At 40.3% G+C, this 21,739-nt stretch overlaps 1 protein-coding gene across 7 annotated transcripts in view; it reads right to left on the reverse strand.

Moving 5' to 3' along the window:
• gria1a (glutamate receptor, ionotropic, AMPA 1a) overlaps positions 1-21,739 on the reverse strand; it is a 74,674-nt gene that overhangs the window by 44,598 nt on the left and 8,337 nt on the right. For all 7 annotated transcript variants that reach the window (XR_008808049.1, XM_056261783.1, XM_056261782.1 and 4 more), the window contains exons 3-4: positions 9,480-9,719; positions 2,182-2,366 (exon numbers count right to left, since the gene is read on the reverse strand). Coding sequence is in view for 6 of the 7 variants with exons in the window: in XM_056261783.1 (XP_056117758.1) it covers positions 2,182-2,366; positions 9,480-9,719 (425 nt within the window). In the remaining variant the exon portion in view is untranslated. The remainder of the gene's footprint in view (positions 1-2,181; positions 2,367-9,479; positions 9,720-21,739) is intronic.

Genomic DNA, 21,739 nt, shown 5'->3' on the forward strand with positions numbered 1-21,739 from the left:
TAAATAATAACAACAACAGCACATTTCATCTCCATAATATGACTACAATTCTGAGCTTTCATCTTTACACTGAGTTCAGGGTGTTTCAGAATCAAGATGGCTATGTTTTCAGAGTAACAAAGAGGAGAGGAATGAAGATTTGTGATGTTCGTTTTTGTGTGTGTGTGGCTATAGAGATAACAAAGCTTCTGCAGGCATGAAGAGTACAACAGTGGTGAAAAACAATGAGTCATACTCTGACGGGGGAGGAACACATTAGTAGCACTCTCAGTTCTGTTTGGTACACACTGACCGAGGGTCGCAGCCTTAACCTGTGTGGATGTACGTGAGTGCGTAGTGTGCAGTGTCAATGGGTATCAAAGACACCATCAAACTGTTATGTTGTTCTATGGCTATAATTAAAGAAAATCCTCTGCATATACTCGGGATGTACAGGACTAATGGGGTACTCAGAAATAACAATGAGCGATCGTAAAGAACAATTGACAACATGACAGACAGTAGCATTAGTTATTAATGGTGACCCTAGTAAGATTTCATCCGGCAGGCCAGCCCAGGGCGGAGAACACTTCTGACAAGGACTTGGTCTTCTTGCGTATTTCAGTGCTGTGATAAAAATTAATGGGAGAGTTCATCCTAAAATGTAAAACTCACCGTCACATTGTTCCAAACATGTATGACTTTTCTTTTGTGAAACATAAAAGAAGATTTTGAGAAATGTCTCAGTGGGTTTTGTCCATGCAATTGAAGTCAAAAGTATCTTATCTTAAAAATATCTTCTTTTATGTTCTGCAGAAGAAAAAGTCATTTAGATTTGGAATTAATCACCATTAAATGATGACAGAATTTTCATTTTTGAGTGATCTTTTTCTTTAATGCAGAACACAGGAATGAAAGAGAAGCCTCAAAAACTATTTTGTGGCTTTTAGTCCATGTCTGTAAGGATCCGGTTACAGTAGCAACAATTCACCAACATTTTGTGGGCAAAAAAAGTTCATTGTCTATTGTCAATAGTGTATTGCTCACAAAGAAGTCACTTTAAAACCAAGCAGTTTTTTGTTGGTTAACACGGCACATTTGCGTGACCAACCTAAACAAGCAAAATCTGCGTGTGGAACTTTTTCGCCATTATGTGAAACTCCCAATAGGATGCATTCCTATTGAAACTACTGGATTTTGCTTGCAAATCTTTGCTGAGGAATGGTAAATGTGATTGTACCTTAAGATTGAGGCAATCTATATGATAACACATGCTCCAAAAAGTTGACAAAAAACCTGTAGCAGAGGGAAATACTGGAAAGTGGACCAAAATAATGATGATTTCATCTTATTTTCATCATATTTCAATCTAAAAAGCTCCACACAACATATTGCATGCTAAGAGAACGATGAAAAACATGTACAGAGTTTTTCCTCAGTTAAACCGTCTGGCCCCCGGTGTTAGTGAAAGAATCAAAGTGGGGGAAAATTACACCAATGTTGTTTTACGGTATGATTGGTGGATGTGTGGTGATGGATGATTGCTTTCAGAGAGGAAAAAATTTGTCTAGACGTGCTGTGGAAATTGCCACCAAATGATGCAACAGCCTTAACTGTGGCCACTGTGCTATCAATAACACAACATGGCCTGTCGAGGGTCTTCTGTTTGAGTCATGAAATAGAAGAAAGAAGAAAAAGGGAAGAAAAGACACGCTCTCATTAATTACAGTACAGGACGCTTCCTCCTCCTCCAGACAGTGGAGAGAGCTGACAGAGAAAGTGACGCGTCACTATGGCTCCGCTGCCAACCCCAAATGTCAACCCAGTGTTATTTATCTGCTCCGTCCTTGGCGCTCTATGAGAGAGAGAGAGAGCATCTTGGGGCCTGTTGCACAGGCCACTCCATCCGATAAGAGTGGCCACAGGCTTCATCCAAGCACTCAAGCTCAGAATTGCATTTTTAAGTTGAGTCATTTGAGCCTGCAAATGATTACTGTTATATATTTAAATAAATATATATATATATTCATAACGGTTATTAGCAGCATTACAGATGACTAGCTGTTTGACTAGACATATTGTAGTCTTAGTACATTTGAAGCAAAGAACATGCTCCATTTGCATCGAAAATTTGAATCCCAAATTCATTTGGAGCATCTGACAACATGTACGACTGTAATAAGACTGGCGAGAGCCCATTACCTTCTTCAGGATGGACGTGAGTCTCTCCAGCTCACAGTCGAGGATGATCTGGCCCTCCTTTCTTTTGTCCAGGTCCTGGAACACTTTGAGGAAGGATGCTTCTGTCATTGTCTCCACGTTCACGGAGGTCACCAGCCAGTTATGCTCTGCTGCTGTGTCCAGAACCTTCTGCAGAACTGCCAGTCCTTGAATAAAAATGGGAAATATTAGGTTAGAAGAACTCAAAAAAGTTACATCAATTTTAAGTTAATAAACTCCACAGTTAATTTACTAGAACTTTAGGTTTTACTTGTGCATTTTACAAGCAATCTAACTGCACTTAAACTAACAATTTTGTAGGAAGATGGGACACTTAATGTGACAAGTTGTGTGAAATGTACTGTGTAAATAATGACATGTGATAGTATGCCTAAGCTAATTCATTAAAAAGTCATTCTAAAGCAGCTCGAGAGCTTGGAGGACTATAGTATCGACACTCTGTTATCTCCAGCAACTAACCATCTAACCATCTGAATGCCACTTTATTGGCTGTGATTTCAGAAAAACCTGCCAGGAAGATACAGACCAGTGGAGAGTGAAAGCCACACTGTTCACAGACAGGAAATTGGGTTCAATTAGTGAAGACATTGATCTTGGCATGGGATTGCATGTGCATGTGGGAAACCCCCAAAGGACCAATCAGCTTTCTCCCCAGACACCAACAAAAATCTCTCTAGATCAAAAACGATGTGCTTAGCCATTAGAGCCAACAATATAAACTTTTTGGAACAGCCTTCAAACCAAGAACATGGTTATGATGCCTTAAAATGTTCCCTGTGGAGGCAGCTCACTAGGTTTTGGAACAGAGTGATAGTGTCTACACATACTGTAACACGAGCCGCATCTCTCACATAAGAACTGAGCAGTTCTGAAGGATCATAGGATCCCATGACGTGATGACAGTTGAAAGCACAAGCATACATGATTGCTCTTATTATGCTGCTGCTGAGAGCAGCTTATGCTCCTTGTGTTCTCAGTACTTCAGCACCATGGCCAGCTCCTCCAAACTCATCAAAACCTCTCCAAACACTCAACTGCACACTTTAACAGCCATCTATGTTTTTAGCTGTGCAAGTATTTCACACAACAAGCCCAAGTTCATCCAGTAATTTTTTTTAAATCCTTCTCAAAAACTGACTATGAAAGTATATGGTTGCCTGTAAATTGTGGAAAGCTTAACAAAGATACATAAATACAATAACTCCCCTGTGAGCATTTATATGGGACATTTTTTATGAAATGTTTAATGGACTTTGGGTGCTGTTCAAAACATAAAACAAATTTAAGTAAAAAAAGAAATAAAGAAAAAGCATGCACTTGAATTTAATTGCCTTTGTTTAATGCAACACCACCCAGCTGTTGTATGAGCTGCAATTAAAAGGAGAGCAACAAGGATGCACACATTATAATTTATGGAACCAATGGATCCCGCAGCAGCGATAACAGGAATAAATATTTAATTTATGGGGTGGGGTGGACCACAAAATAAATTACAGGAAACTGTGACTGTTCCAGAAGAATCATTCTGTGCACTAGACTACAATAGGGTCTACACACTTAAATGTTTTCAAGTTAAATGATTAGTTCACTCCAAAATCAACATTCAGTCATCGCTTGTTTACCATTTTACCTCAACATCGTATGACTTTATTTTAATTGTGGGACACTAAAAGGATAAATTTTGGTCAATTACTGTGATGAAAAACAAATAAATAATTGAAAGGATGCAAACAAACCATAAAAAGTATCATAAAATGAGTCTCTATGAGTCCTTTTCACTGAACTTGACATCCTTCATAACTAGGAAGTGTTATCCAGTTTGTGAATGAATTATTTTGAGTCAGATCTTTTCAATAAATCAGTTGATCTAGTTCACAAAACTGGTATAAAAGATTCACGAGTTCGCCTGCCCATTCAGTCTTAATTGCTGTCCTCGAAGGAGGCTCAAACCAGAGGCTCGGCTCGAGCTCTGAGATAGACTCTCCTAAAACAGCACTGTGCTGAGGAAGAATAAGAGAAATAGAGGAGGGATGGTGCAGTGACTCCTCATGATTGACAGGACTGAATGTTTAGGCTCCTCCCGAACTTAGGTTTGGAACTTCATTTCATTCATGAATCTAACTGTTTCAGTTCTTAAGTTCACAATCATAATGATTCAGTAGCAGTGATTAACAGGCACCAGAGGGGAAGAATATCAGTGAACAATGATTTACATTTCAGTCTGTTTCTCACACAAAGCTATCATGTGGCTTCAGCGGATTTGAAATATAGTGCATAAGTCATGCTAACTATACATTTATGATATTTAAATGGAGCATTTGTGTCCTTTTTGTAGCTGGAATGGGGACTAAACGCATAGAAAAAGCAACAAGTGCAATTATTCAGAATATTACAGGAAAAAACGATTTGAGTAAATAGTCACAGAAACTTATATAAACAGTCCAACTTTACCCAAGTAAAGAAAGCACATATTGACGGCAGGAGCGAGAAATATAGACTCCCTCCTCTGCTTCGGTCAGCCTCTGTTTTGAGCACTTGCCCTTTGACCCCTCTGCATCTGAGCCAGTGCTGCTTCCTGTTTGACTCAGTGTGAGTACAGCTGGACCACTTTAAGACTGCAGGGTGATTTGACATTAAGGAGCTCACACTCCCAGCAGGCTGAACAAATGGCTCACGATGCACACAGAGAACAGGGCCAGCGGGGGGAGACGTCTCTCCTTAGCCTCATTCTCACTCATCTGGGGTGGTGTGATGCCAGTGGAGTACTACGCCAACATGCAAAACAGCACACGGCAGCGGGGACGGTTTTATACGCATTGGGAGCTTACAGCGTGACTGGTTCACATACGGGCTACATACACTCTCACACGTATGTCCTTAAAAGGCTTAAAATAACCCTGTAGATAGTGCAGCGCTGTATCTAGGCAACAAGAGGCTGGTGATATGGATTCCTGCAGTTTGGTTCCTCTCAGTGACAGAGGTAATGATCCCACAATCTTAACCCAGAGCCCTCAGCACTTCAACAAGATAAAACCATCACTGAGACACCTGTGGCGTGCATATAGGCAGGCATCAAACCTATTGTGTGCGTAAAGCGATGACAGAACTGACAGCGACAAAGCAAAAAGGTGAGCTGGAAAGAAGAGGGCTGGCGGTGAGAGCATTATGGGTAACTACATTTCTTAAAAAAGACTAATATGCAGATCACGCCATGCTCCCATCATGGTCGGCTGAGCTGAATGTCTGTGACAGATGGTGACACATTATAGGGACACTGCAGCCGATTGGCTAAGGGGGGACGGGGGGAAAGCACACCTGGTGCTGACAGGTGTGTCAGATTTTACCTGTTCGTGGAGCAGCACCGGATGACTTTTCTAGAGCAGATCTGGGAATTTCAGGTATTTATTTTGAAGTGAGAAGAGACAGGCAATCAAAATTCCCGTGCTATGGGATGGTAGGTGGCAAAAGGTCTAAAATTAACACTCGTCAAGCACCAAATGCAAGAAAAAATTTGGGTTAGTAACCACTTGTCTGGTAACTTTCTTAACAACTGTGATAAAATCAAATCTGACGTAAAAGACATGCGTGATTTAAATAAACGACAACCGTCTACCAAAGAAGCCATCTGTCATGAATTTTGTGTCTTCTCAATTTTTACCAAATTAGAAGTTTTGCAAAACATACGTGGAATATTCTTCACAAAGAAATGAAAAAACAAAACAAAAATATGAAGAACCACATTATTATAGCTGGCTCATTAATGTGCATTACATGAGAATTCTGTCATTATTTACTTACTTTTCATCGCCCCTGGCATGTGTGGTAGAAGAGTTAAGTTTGGACCCTTCTTGGAATAACAATGAAAGCATGTGCAGAGGTGCTTTGGAATTGGGATTTTCTTTCCTCAGCCTTCAGCTGGATATATTTTACTCTGGCACAATGGTTTCATTCTGGCAGATATTCATGGAGAAAGATGCACAAATGAGCTCCAAGTGCAGGGGAGAGATGCATCCACTCAGATCAGAACACTATTGTTCATCCCAGCAACACACAACCAGGCAGCTCTCTCATGAGTCATATCTATATCTGTCATTACATACCAACATGTTCACAAACAAACAGGGAACAAAAGCTGACTCAATGTGCACACCAGCAATGTGGTGGTAAATATTGGGTCTCAGAAAACCGACGTATTCAAAAGAGAACTCTAAGGGGCGAATTCAGTTTAGCGCATGGTATTTTTCAGCACAAAAAACAGTGTATTATTCACTAAGCACCCACAAACCAGTTTAAACAAGACTTGCTAAATGGATCGCTACAGCACTACACAATGAGAATTTTGCATACTGTATTTGAATTCTAATGAGTGGAAAACATGCCTCCATTCTATGCAAATTAAGCTTATTAAACATTGCACATTTTAGAGCACTTTTAGACAGAGATTTATAGAGACTTTCTATTGATTATGTCAGGGGTTTTCAAACTTTTTGATGCCAAGAACCCCAAAATATGAATACCGTGCCACTGTGTGAGAAAAAAAGGTGAAATCGACAATATTATTATCTAAATTTACATTAATAATAAATATTATTATTATTTAAAAATTATTTTCTTTTTTCAAACCACAAGATCATGGAAATACATCAAATAAAAATCAAATTGTCATGATTCTGCCCTCGTGTCCTTGATTTTCTCTAGTCTTGAGGCAGGATCATGACAGAATCATGTTTTGTGTGCAAGGACATGGTCTTGTGCTTGTGTTGTCTCGTTACGTTACCCCGCCCCCTTGTTATCCTCGTCTCGTCATTATTGTCTAGTCAGTTTCACCTGTCCTTGTCTAGTCTGCTTCACCTGTCTTTGTCATTAGTGTTCCCCTATTTCATCCCCTTGTGTTTGCTGTCCTGTGCCGGTTCATTGTGTCACACTTTGTGAGAGTCTACCTGTGAGTACCTTGTCTTTGAAGAATGTCTTGATCTTGTGTTTGCTGTTTAATAGTCTAGTGTTTGTCAAGTGTTATCTAGTTTAGTTATCCCTCGTTTGTATTGCCTCTGTTTTGCCCCCTCGTGGGCTTTATTTTCCCCTGTTTTTCTGTTATAATAAACGTTGTGTAATTGTCTACCGTCTGCGTTTGGGTTCTTCTGCTATCATCTTAACAGAATGAACCGGCCAACAAAGAACCCAGCAGACAGTATGACCTCCCAACTCCAGTTCCAAACGGAGTTCCGTGAGCGATGCTGGTTGTCCGCACCAACCAATGGAGAACGGGTCGTTTGCCCTATCCCGTCCCAGGGTGAGCAGATCATGAGGGATTATGCCCGCCTCTGGGATCTTTTTTCCCGGGAGGTTCCGCAGGCTTCTTCCTCGGGCTCTCCACCTTCTGCCTGCCTGCCAGCTATTCCCGAGGGTCGAATGATAGGCGTCGTGACGCTTGGGGATCAGGCTGGCGCCCTCACGACTCCTGGCACTTCATCTACCCCCTTCCGTCTTCGAGGGAGAAGAGGGAGGCGAACCTCGTGGGACTCTCCTTCAGAGTCCTCAGCGTCGGAGTCTATCCTGCCAGAGATAACCCCTTCTTCGCCCGACACAGTTCCCGCCGTGCTTCCCCAACCCGTCTCAGCTCCGGTGATGGTCGCTGCTTCTCGACCTAAGAGAAAGAGGAGGAAGAGGGGAGCCTCCCGTTCTTCGCCCGCTGCAGTCACAGAGCCCGCTGCAGTCACAGAGCCCGCTGCAGTCACAGAGCCCGCTGCAGTCACAGAGCCCGCTGCAGTCACAGAGCCCGCTGCAGTCACAGAGCCCGCTGCAGTCACAGAGCCCGCTGCAGTCACAGAGCCCGCTGCAGTCACAGAGCCCGCTGCAGTCACAGAGCCCGCTGCAGTCACAGAGCCCGCTGCAGTCACAGAGCCCGCTGCAGTCACAGAGCCCGCTGCAGTCACAGAGCCCGCTGCAGTCACAGAGCCCGCTGCAGTCACAGAGCCCGCTGCAGTCACAGAGCCCGCTGCAGTCACAGAGCCCGCTGCAGTCACAGAGCCCGCTGCAGTCACAGTGCCCGCTGCAGTCACAGAGCCCGCCGCTGTGAAGGCGGTCCCAGCACCCGCTGCTGAGAGAACAGTTCCTGAGCTAACTTCTGAGAGAGCTGTTTCCGAGCTCGCTGCTCCAGCTCCTGAGAGTACTGCACAGGAGAGCGCTTCCGAGTTTAATATGAGCACTACATCTGAGTCTGAGTCGATTACTTCTCACCCTGTCTCCTGTCCTGTGCTGTCTCCTTCCCTGTCACAGTCAAGTTCCCCCAGCGCTTCTCCACGTGTCACCCTGTCTCAGTCTGGTTCCCCTATGGCTTCTCCTCGAGTGCCCCCACCCAAGTCCGCCCGGAATCCTCGTCCCAAGCCCTCATCCCGTGGACCTAAGACCCCCAGCACACCCATCCACCCTGGACCACCCCCCATGAACTCTGTTTCCTCCGCCACCTCTTCCTTGTTTATTATTTTTAATGTTTCATCCTAACCCTGTTGTTGTGTTTTCGTGTTTGCCGTTACTGTTATTTGTCATGTTTTGTTGGTTTGTGTCTGTTTCCCAGTCTGTCATGTCTCGTGTTTGATGTCCTCTTTTGGAGCGTCTGGTAGCCGCTCCTTAAGGTGGGGGTTCTGTCATGATTCTGCCCTCGTGTCCTTGATTTTCTCTAGTCTTGAGGCAGGATCATGACAGAATCATGTTTTGTGTGCAAGGACATGGTCTTGTGTTTTCAGCCATGTGCTTGTGTTGTCTCGTTACGTTACCCCGCCCCCTTGTTATCCTCGTCTCGTCATTATTGTCTAGTCAGTTTCACCTGTCCTTGTCTAGTCTGCTTCACCTGTCTTTGTCATTAGTGTTCCCCTATTTCATCCCCTTGTGTTTGCTGTCCTGTGCCGGTTCATTGTGTCACACTTTGTGAGAGTCTACCTGTGAGTACCTTGTCTTTGAAGAATGTCTTGATCTTGTGTTTGCTGTTTAATAGTCTAGTGTTTGTCAAGTGTTATCTAGTTTAGTTATCCCTCGTTTGTATTGCCTCTGTTTTGCCCCCTCGTGGGCTTTATTTTCCCCTGTTTTTCTGTTATAATAAACGTTGTGTAATTGTCTACCGTTTGGGTTCTTCTGCTATCATCTTAACACAAATGCTGTAAATAAGAGTGTGTAAACAAACAGTGCTATAAGTGGGTGCAATTCATTCTTAGACATTTCCCTCCAAAATTTAAAGATTTCAAATCATAAAAAGCAGTCCTCACCAGAGTCCGAGCTGTACATGTAGACGAACCTGGACCACTTGTAGTGCTCGATAACGCCCACCAGGGCATCTTGCAGTTCGGGTCTCAGCTGGATGACAAACTGGTTGGAGTTTTCCATGGGGAAGCTGGGCGTCACAAAGCAGACGTGTAGTGCCCCGCAGAATGACATCAACATGTTGACGGTCTTCCTGTCGTACACGCCGATGATGGCGTACACCCCTTTTGAGAACTGCGAACAGACTGGAGACAACAACAGAACACGATTTACAATACAGAACTCATTCATGTCGCATTGTTAGCATCTTGCTGGATATATTATTAATTTCCAAGAAGCAATTAGTAAACGTTTCTATATGCATCACTGGACTGGAAATGGTGCGGATGGAGTTTCTGAAGAGGCAGATAATCAATGCACACAAAGGGTCTCGCTGACATTTACCAAACAGCAGGGCGCTTTTCTATCTCTGCTGCCTTGCACGATGAGTATCTTTTCCTCTCCCTGTTGGTGGCAAAATGGCCTCAATCGGTTTTGAACCAGGTTTCCTGGTGTATTTTAATGCTGTATCATACTCTGTTGTTGCTATCTTTGCCCTGGCGGAGGTTATTTTTCACCATGGCTCCGGCCCTCACGTTTCAGTCCCGCAACTAAACAGATTGAAGTTGCAGTCTGTTCACTGCCAAAGGCCCAAATCCCAGCAGGGGCCGCCTGAGGGGCCCCATCATGCAACAGCCCACAAGCAGTGCAGGGTGCCAACTCCTCCAGCATGTGTGTTTTTGTGTGTGTGAGTTTGTGACCACTGGCCTTCATCACATGAACTATGACTCATTTTAACATCCGGCCAAAACACTTTATCTGTATGATAGACATTGTCTTATTCTGAGCAAATTACATCTTATAAAGAGAATGTGATATTTAACACAGGCACACTCATTAAACTGTTATCCATGCACTGTATATAAAAGTCACACGCTTGGTGCTAAGCAATAATGATTGTGGCACGTCTATAACAGACGCTGTCGTGAGCTTGAGGTAATATTGGGGGTGTTCTTATCACACGGCTCTGCTTCCTCTGTGACTGATGACTTGCACATTAATTCTGTCTGGGCTGAGCTTTGTGGACCTGGAGAGAGAGAAAGTGAAAAGAGAAAGGAAGGTGGGGGACTGCATCCCTCTGTGTTAGCTATTACAGAAGACATATGGCATATTGAATCGAGATCCTCATCATACCATATGTGCTTGTCTTGAATGGTTTCACATATTTAAAAAAAAATGTCAATGCATACAATGTTAATAACCTGTGCTCATTCAACTACAACATATTGTTGAACTGGTTCCTGGCAACAGGCATCAGCAGAAGATATTCATTACCTTTATTTGATATCATTAGACATAATTCATTCTAAATGACTTAACTTTAATAACAGTGATATATTAGCCTACCAAAAACAGCTTTAGTGTCTTGCTCATGGTTTTTTTAAACTTGCAATGCTATCTGAGATAGTCACATTGATGCACTTGAGAGTGATGCGAGTGTGAGACACACTCATTTCCTGATCCTTTTCCTCCTATTTCATGCACCATTTCCTGTTGCTCAAGCCAAACCAACCTAATGCTTATGCTAACCAAGACTGCATTTATTTGATGAAAAATACAGTAAAAACGATATTTTGTATTGTAAAATAACCATTTAAATGTAATAACTCTAATAAACTCTATTTTAAAATACTTAAAAATGTATTTATTTTTTCCTGTAATGGCAAAGCTGAATTTTCAGCAGCCATTGGTCACGTGATCCTTCAGAAATCATAATGATTTGCTGATTTGGCAGTCAACTCATTATCATTTTAAAACAGCTTAATATTTTTGTGGAAATGGTGATACATTTTGATACATGTTGATTATAAATAGCACGTTAAAAACAGCATTTATTTTAAATATATTTTTTTGGTAACAATGTAACAGTTTTTTTTTGTCACATTTGTTTAATGTAATGTATCCTTATTCCTTGCTTAATAAAAGTATTAATTTCTTTACAAAAAATGAATAAATAAATTAATTAAATCTGTTGCAATTTCCTCAATGAGTGTTTCTTCAAATATGGCTATTTTTGGCCCTGTGGAAAATAAACTCTCCTAAAACATGTTTTACTAGTAAAACACTCTCTCTAGTTTAGGAAATGTATTAATTTAATCTCAAGTTCTTCACTAACTTTGAAGAAATCTTTACTTGGAACAAAATTGTTTATAAAGTGAAGGACAACAATAATTTGTCATTTGAAAAGAAGTACAAATAAATATATGGTGAAAAAAGTTTTCAAGACAGTTTTAATGTAACCCAAGCAAGAATAGTAACATAAACACATTTGGTTTTTAATCAGTAACTAATTTACAAAAAATTCAAAGGAAACCGATTTGCCACACACGGCCGTTGCCACTTCCTACGTGTGTGTGTGTGATAGTGTTGAAGCAGACTGCAAGTGTGCGGTTCTCTCTAGCTCACATCTGCTTCCCTGTTCTGAAAAGTTCCAACTGGCAGGGAGCACATGGCCGTGTCATCCGGCCCTCTAATGACAGGAACACACTGGCCGCCTGCAGTGGTTTGTGTTAGCCTGAGTGGAGGCGTAAAACATGATGTGAACACCTCTGGCCAACCTGTGCTCTCTGGCCCTGCTAAAGATCCTGGCAGCATCTGCCCGTTCTGGCACCATCTCGCAAACAGATCTCCACAGGTCTGTTCGGCCCTACCAGACCCTCGACAGGGATGACTGATGACTGTATTGAACGCTCAGCTTGTCTGTGGTCATGAGACTCGTAGAGCCTTAGCCAAGCTGATGCTATAAGCCTAGAAGCTACTGTAAAAACATCCTGTTAAATTTACAGTTAGAAAAAAGAAGAAGAAAATGACAGCAGCTGTGGTTGCCAGAAGTTCAAGGTAAAAAAAACATGGTAATGTTTCACTTTCTTCTACATCACAAATCTCGCTTCATATTCCATATGTTAATAATTAATTAAAGGAATAGTTCATCAACAAATAAAATAATCATTAATGTCCATGTCATTTCAAACACCACTGACAGCAACAAGTATGTTTACACACACATCTATATATATATTTTTTTTTTGCATATTCGAGCTAGTCCTCATCTGTCTAAGTATACATGACACAATGTGTAATTGGATATTTGAAAGATTAAATACACACTGTGGGTCACTTCTGTCTTTTAATGTATGTGCACAATGCAGAGACCAAGCATAGCCATGCTGAACATAACATAGTGAATGAAGCCAATCCCATTATCTGCTAGTCCGATTTGACAGAAAACGGACTGGTATGATTTCAGTTTCATTATTGAAATGATATTTTTAAACTTTTAAAGTTTATGTAAACACACAATTACATGTTTCCCCTTTTAGCATCCTGATAATATTCTCCTTTTGTGTCCCACAAAACAAAGGAAGTCCGACATGTTTGGAACAAAATGAGAGTGAGGGTTTACATTTTTTGGTTAACTATTCCGTTAAACGAGAAATATTTCACTTTCTAATTCCAAAATCACCTGGCAACAGTGAATAAACAGTATATTCGTTGTAGCTTGACTGCGGAACTGGCTTTTCCAGTGTTTCTATTGCATCAGTTCCACTTAATATATGTGAGGCCAGTCTATTTAAACGACAGCGTGTCTGAGAGGTTCTTGCCAGGCAGCACTAGGGGTAAACCTGCTTTAAACTGCAGTCTGAAAGCAGTCTCAGGTAGACTCCCTCAGGAGAACTGTGGAGACTAAATAGCCATTTCCTTCTCAATCTGTTTCACTCACTCACTATTTCTCTTTTCCTCCAATCATGAGCAGAAAACCTGTGGATTATTGGAGCCTGGGTGCCCTTTCATGTGCAGTTATTTGGTGTATGTTGATGCCTGATGACGTGTCTCTATATGGATTATTTGAATAACTCTGCAGTGGACTAAATTTTAAAGGACAGTAGGCAGCACCTCTTCCATCCACATCTACTGCTTTAATGAGGTGTTCTGCTCGCTCCTTTGGCCTCCAGTCCACTGTATAAACACACACACACACACACACATCATATCCCCTGGCACACTCCAACATACGCACACAAGCTACCTTCACAGTTCAAATATAAAACACACATACACAAAATAAAATAAGTCCGAAATCTCACTCTTGCTATACACACAAGTGTCTGCAAATATCACCAGAGTAATTACACAATGGCAATCTCTCTCTCTCTCTCTCTCTGAAATCTCTCTCTCTCTCTCTCTCTCTCTCTCTCTCTCTCTCTCTCTCTCTCTCTCTCTCTCTCTCTCTCTCTCTCTCTCTCTCTCTCTCTCTCTCTCTCTCTCTCTCACACACACACACACACACACACACACACACACACACACACACACACACACACACACACACACACACACACACACACACACACACACACACACACACACACACACACACACAAGCCTGTCCATACTCATTTGATGGGAGTTACACGTCATTACCCTACACAGTGGAGCGTATTGCTGTGGGTGCTCAAGGGAATGTGTAGTAATAATAACGCCTGTATCCTGCTGTATTTATGCCATAAGTGGACAGTTCCAGGTCATCTATACATAATGTGTTATTTCCAAGGAATTCGACCTTTACAAATACAGTTTGTGCATGGTACGACAACATAAGCCAGGATGAGGGCTTCTCATCATTTGCATGTATTGCATGTAATGTTGCTCATATCCTATCATACTGCCATTCAATCACAATGGCTGAGGTTTTATGAATGTCTTAAATTTTTTATTTTGTTTAAAAAGGAACCAACATCCTCAAGACTGAAATTACAGGGTTTTTTTTTACAATCTCTAGGACACATTTTTCAAAATTCTTCACATAGTGATCACTTAACTGAAGTTCAAACCCTAGCACAACACACAAAATGAATAAGACAGTAAAACCACTAATTGAAATATATTCTGATTCTAAAAATTAATTAATTCAAAGCAATTAGATGTAGCCTAAACACATACACAAGTGTGAGTCTTTTAATTTCATTAACATTCATTCAAAAGTGGAAAACATAATTTTGTTCTGTAATGTACATGGACTATGTAATACTGCAGTGAATTATAAGCAAGAGAGAGTGTCGATCTTGTTTTGTAAAACAAATTGTAAAAAGAGAACGTATAATGCTACCTGATGTTAGTGTTTTTTAGGTCTGTGTTTTATGATTGACAAAGTGGGTTTGTTGGGTAAAAACCGCATGTCATCAGAGGCCCTGTCCCAAATGGCACCCTGAACACTTGCGGTCTTCCCACGAGTCCGCACTTTCGTGACGTAACACTGCTTTGATTGTCGAGAAGAAGTCTACTGAGGAGCATATAAACCACAAAGAGGGCGCTCGCGAGCACCCTTCTGACAACTAAAATGATAAATGGGACACCCTACGCCTTAACAGACACCCGACGTGGCAGCCATTGTAAGTCCACAGGACTGTAAGTCTGTATGAAGTGTGTCATTTGGGACAGGGCAAGAGAAGAGATGTTGTTGCGAGGGGAAGGGGACCCAATGGTTTTTGATTAAAGATTATGAGGGCAAAAAAATTAAAAATATTAAAAAATCAATAATACAAAATAAACAATAATGGATGGATAAATCATTTATAGTAAACACTGCAACTGTCACAGTCTTCGTCTGCACCTGTCTGTCTTAGTCTTCACTACACTACCCAGAATCCTTCTTGTCTTCACACCTGAACTCACTCCCTCAATTATCCACCTGTTCCTCGTCTTAATCATCTGTGTCACCTGTCTTCACCTTGTTATGTTTGATTTGTATCTGTATTTAGTTTCCCTCTGTTCAGTCAGTCCTCGTCGGTTCTTGTTAATGTTAGTGTTTTGTGTGTGTACCCTCTGCCTGCCTGAACTTGTTTGTTTTGAGTAAAACCTTGAATTGGAGCTTTTTGCCTCAGCCTGTCTTTATCTGCACCACAATCGTGACAGCAACATTCCATTAAAAATAATAATCATCAATTTTGTTTTCGTTACTGTAATTAAATAATAAAAAGTAATAATATAAAAAAAATAATAATTTGAGCCCCTCTACACATCCACGTTCCAGAAGTTTCAAGTATTGTCATTACAATAGGATCATTTCTGCTCTACCCTGAATGTGCAAAAGAAGATCCTGAGAAATCTTTTTATTGATAACGGTAGTCATGTCCTGAACCTGTCTGCTGACAAGGCCTCTGAGGGTGGAAATAGCTGTTATCACTCCTGCAACAGGAGAACAAACCAATTTAGCGAAAGCCAGAAGCAACCTCTGAAAATTTTTCTTTTTTCTATTACCCAAACACAACAAATAGCCTGAGTACTGCAAGTCATTTTGTCCATCATGTTTGCTGCAATAAAAAAGAATAACATATTGGCAGTTTAAGCTTCTATGTGATGTTTGTGTAATTTTATGGAAACAACTAAATTGTCCTGCCTGGTGGCTGACATTAAGAGTTACTGCTGTGGCCCTAAAGCATTATTTAAAAGCCACACAAACGATTTCCAACAGCCTTCTCCTTCCAGGTCTGAATAAAAGTCTGTCTGTCCAGAACATATAGTCTGTTTAGATTTAGAAGTGTTTAAAACGGTGTGACAATAACTAAGCCATACCTCTCACTGTGTTTGATTGACCTTAATGATAATGATACATAGTTACAGGTCCTTCATACTGAAAGCCACAAATAGCTCTCAATGCAGCAAAAGTGATCCAGTGTTGGGTGGGTGGAAGCTCACAGGTGCAGAGACCACTGGTTTGGCCAAATGAGAGTTCACTTCTTCAGAATGAGTCACTCGCACAACCTAAGCTTGAGAGTAAGAGAATCAGATAAATATGGAAGAGAATGAAATCCACCTCAGACATTATGGCACAATATGACGGCACACATGCTGGGTGGGACAACTGTGTGGTCACACAGCACATATCCAACCAATCAATGCCTGAATCATAACCCAAACTGTATAACCATAACAGCATAAAATTGGAGGGCAATAATTGTGTTATATAAATGTCTTTGTCTTTCAGTTTCCTTTTGATTGAGAAGGGTTATAAAAACAATAGGAATGCCATCACTCTCACAACCGAAGTAAACAAACAAACAAAGAAACATTTAACCTGCTCTTTATCCCTTCCAATCCAATCCACATGACACATTTAAGTCAAACAAACCATTATATTACTTTTCAAAACATTTCGGTCATTAAGATTTTTTATTTTTATTAAAGCCTTTAATGCTCACCAAGGCTACATTTATTTGATCAAAATACAGTAAAACAGTTATATTGCAAAATATGGTTTCACTTTATTTGGATGGTCCCTTTAACACATTCAGTTGACTATAAGTAACGTTGCACCTACATCTCTACTAACTCTCATTAGAGTGTTAGTAGAGTATTAGTAGACTGGTAGGGTTAGGGATAGAATAAGTTGACATGTAGTTGCAAAGTTACTTATAGTCAGTAGAGTGTCTGTTGGAGGAGCATCACAATAAAGAGTTGGCAGATATTAAAGGAACACTCCGACTTTTTGGGACTTTAGCCTATTCACCTTACCCCCCAGAGTTAGAAAAGTCCATACATACCTTTTTCATCTCCGTGCGTGCTATAAGTCTGTTTGACGCACCCACCGCTAGCCTAGCTTAGCACAAAGACTGGATGTAAATGGTTGCAGCTAGCATACTAATCCAAATAAGTGACAAAATAACGCAAACATTTTTCTATTTACATGTTGTGATTTGTATAGTCACAGAGTGTACAAAAAACAAAGTCACATGAGACACAGACATATTTTAACCGTATAAATACTGGGAACTATATTCTCTGAAGGCGACTATATTCTCTGAAGGCAAAGCACTGCTACTTGGGCGGAGTGATAACCGCAGCACCTGAGACGCGCCGTGGTGAGGAGCAGAGAGCTCGTCTCAGGTGCTGCGGTTATCACTCCGCCCAAGTTACGGTTAAAATATGTACGGTTAAAATATGTCTGTGTCTCATGTGACTTTGTTTTTTGTACACTCTGTGACTATACAAATCACAACATGTAAATAGGAAAATGTTTGCGCTATTTTGTCACTTATTTGGATTAGTATGCTAGCTGCAACCATTTACATCCAGTCTTTGTGCTAAGCTAGGCTAGCGGTGGGTGCGTCAGATAGAGTTACAGCACGCACGGAGAAGAAAAAGGTATGTATGGACTTATCTAACTCTGGGGGATAAGATGAATAGGCTAAAGTCCCAAAAAGTCGGAGTGTTCCTTTAAGCAGACAGTCTACTAATACTCTACTGAGAGTTAGTTGACATGTAGTTGCAAAGTTACTTATAGTCAAAAGGATGTTCAAAAGGGACCATCAAAATAGAGTGTTACCCAAAATATTATTACAATTTAAAATAGCTTTTTCAATTTTAATTTATTCCTGTGATGGCAAAGCCGAATTTTCAGAATCATTACTCCAGTGCTAGTTTTTTGCTCAAGAAACATTTCTTATTTTTGCCAATATTGAAACCAGGAACAAACATACATTTTTGCTAACATTAGTTTAAGTGCCCTGTTATGGATTTTTGAAGATGACCTTTCATGTAGCTCTAAGTGAATGAAAACATCCTGCAAAGTTTTAAATCTGAAAGTGAACCATATATAAAGTTATTGTCTTTCAAAAGTAAGAGTCGACTCTGAGTCAATGAAATGAATCGTTTTTCTAACGAGTCATAAGCCGTTTTGATGTGACATCAAGACGAAACATTAGCATATTGCCCGCCCACTTATTGTCAAGTCAAGTCAAGTCAAATATATTTATATAGCGCTTTTCACAATACAGATTGTATCAAAGCTGCTTCACAGTATCAATCAAAACAACTTAACAGTGTATTGTGCGCACAGACACCAGGGAAAACTTGAACCCTCAAACACTGCAGCTGATTCCTGTGGATACTGGATAGCATCATGTCGAGAAGACCCTGTGCTCTACAATGTAAAGCCAGTTTTTTTTCCACTGCCCAAGGACGAGCATGTGAAGAATCAGTGGTTAAAGTTCATCTTTGCCACGATACCACAGTAGTATAATCCTAAACTTGTGCTGTGTTCCCTTTATTTTACTGACGACTGCTTCTCAAATCTCAGAGTTCAATGCAGGATTCGCAAAACGCTTGCTCTTGAAAGATGGTGTTCAAAATACTTAGTTTTGAGTTTTATATTGTGTAGGTCTCCTGCTAACTGGCTAACTCTCATTATTACTGTCTTACTGAAATACTTCTGCTAATCAGTTGTGGGCCACTATTACCTAAAACGGTGTCTATTAATGCAGATTGTCTGTTGTTCTCACTACTTTGAGGAAAGATTAAGCATTGAGCAAGATTTATTTTACCACCGTTTGTTACATCAGTCATTGACGCTAGAGCTCGACTAATGTATGGACTGTTATTGATACAGTTTCCACATCGTTTCCAAAACGTCACAGTCTGCAGCATACATTCAAATAGCATGCTTAATATCTGCAACCTCTCACACACACAATCCTTAATACATGTGAGCACAATAATTCCCAGCTGAAAACCCTTCCCCTCGAATGGATAGATATACTCAAGTCTAGGATACTCAAGTAGGCCAGAAGAGTGTAAGGGCAGGCTGACCAGAGAACTTGACACTCTGGTCTTGGTGTGCAGGGGATGAACAAAACGGTCACACTTTCAAAGAGTGCTAATAGTGCTGTGAGCCAGTGGCTGCTGAGCTCAGAATGTGTCCTCGACATCACAGAAAGGACAAACGCCGTCCTCAGACAGGCATCAGTAACACATACACTCTTGTGCTTAAGCAAAGTAGCTAAGGATAAAAGAGGCTGACAGGGCTGGTCTCTTACTTTCTCTTCCACAATTTGTTACACCAGTGTAAACGAACTTAATGCCTAATTAAACGGATAATTGAGAAGGCCAGACATCCGTCCACTCCAATCACAAGGCATCTTAAGAGACAGCAGCCTGACCCCCCCACACACATACACACACACACACACACACACACACACACACACACACACACACACACACACACACACACACACACACACACACACACACACACACACACACACACACACACACACACACACACACACACACACACACAGGGATTGGAATCATAAAGTGCCTGGTTCAGATTCCATTAACGAGTCTTTTTGTACTTCTGAGGAAGCAATAGAAATAGAAGGATGTGCTGTCTTATTTCGTGGAACCCATACTTTCTCTCTCATCACATTAAATTCAGGTGGTAAACTCACAATTCAACTAAAATAAATTCAGTAGTAGCAGTACAGCAAAACCACTGAATAGAAGTGTTTTAGTGCAATTTGCGTCCACATCTGTGGAAGAATGCAAATGTTTAAGCAAAAGCATAAATAGAATTGAATGTCATGAAAATCATTTGGTTTGATTGTTAAATTACATTAAATAGAATGAGTAAATGTGACGCAATTCTACTGACGCAGGTCAGTGTGTGTAATCCATTTAAATGTGTGAAACACTAGTTTACGTTATCCATTTGTGTTGTAACTACATAAATCAACATCATTGTAAGAAAACCCAAATTCAGACTGACGTGTTGAAAATTATGATCATGATTTTCTATTACATTTTTAGTAAATTAAAAAAATATATTAAGGAAGGGGTTAATGTGCCACCTTAGAGCCGATGCACACGTCATCAGAAGCCCTGTCCCAAATGGCACCCTAAACATTTTCATGAAGTAACACTGCTTAGGCTGAATGAAATAAAGTGTATGGGCGAATAATTTTTAATCATAGACACACGCTACCATTCAAATGTTTGGGGTTTGATACGATTTTTTAGTCTCATACTCACTAAAGCTGCATTTATTTGATCGAAAATACAGTAAAAACAGTAATATTGTGAAATATTAATACGATTTTAAATCACTTATAAAGTTTTCTATTTAGCATATTTTAAAATGTAATATTTTTTTTTCAAATTACTTCCATCACACAACCAGTTTATTTCATTTAGTTTATTTCTAATTAATTAAAATATGGTTATTTCTTAGATAAGAATTCATATTTGACATAATATTAATATTTATATTATATAATAAGAAGAAATATTAATATGTATTATTATTTCTTATGTCAAATTGTGGTTAAAAGCCATAAATTGTGAAAATGTGCAATGCTTTTCTGTTGTAATATTTTTATCATCTAGACGAGGGCATAACTAAATAAATATTTGTACGAAAAGACGACAACAAATTCGTCAAAAAATATGTGTAAGGCTTATGTTTAGTTAAGACTATTAGTTAATGTGTGTTTTAGTTTGATTTTGTTAATTTCCTGTTTGCATGTATTCCAAGTGATAGTTAGTTTCCAGTTGCCTCCTTACATTCACACCTGTTCATGCTGCGTTCCAGGCAGGTTTTTGAGCACGTAAATCATGACTACAAACCATGACTCACGACTTTGTAGCGTTCCAGGCCAGTCACGACAAACTACCTGAGCGCATAAGCATGATCAATGCTGTCAATGCTGTCAAGTTCAGGTTTACGTCACCTTAACATTTCCATGCGGCAATACACATTCACGACATACTTATTGTTTCAGACACATAACATTGTAATACATAATCGTGTGTGTATTATTATCATTATTATTATATTATTATTAATTTGACTGCAACGTTATATTGTCCTAAAGAGTATTCTCACCGTGTACCGCCTGCAGAAACACTGCATCCGTACGGGCTGCCATTGTTGTTTTGTATGGTTTCGCAGGCTATGTGACGTCAGAGCTCGTAACTGGGAGTACATCGATCTAGTACGAGTTCACGGGTGGGAAGTCACGGGTTTGACTGCCGTTCCAGTGCACTTTCTCGGGTATAAGATTGGAAAAACACGGGTTACAGGTTGCCTGGAACGCGGCATTAGTTCTGTTGATTACTCTGTGTGTATTTAAGCCCTTGGTTTCCTCAGTTCAGTGCCGTTTATATTTAGGTTGATGCGGCTTATATTTCTCCTGAGTTTGTATTTCTAGCTATCTATATTAAATACTTCCTTGTTTTTTCTGTTTACCACACCAGCCGTAAACAATATGTTTTTATTGTTTTTGATAGGCTTTATTTAATTGTATAGAGAACTTCTCTTCAGTTTAATTAGGTGTACCTTTTAATTTTCTTAGTGTAGTATTTATCTATTCTCAACCCTACACCTGAG

This window comes from Rhinichthys klamathensis, unplaced genomic scaffold, assembly GCF_029890125.1.
Source record: "Rhinichthys klamathensis goyatoka isolate OS25496 unplaced genomic scaffold, OSU_Roscu_1.1 h1tg000186l_1, whole genome shotgun sequence".
NCBI classification, from domain to species: Eukaryota; Metazoa; Chordata; class Actinopteri; order Cypriniformes; family Leuciscidae; genus Rhinichthys; species Rhinichthys klamathensis.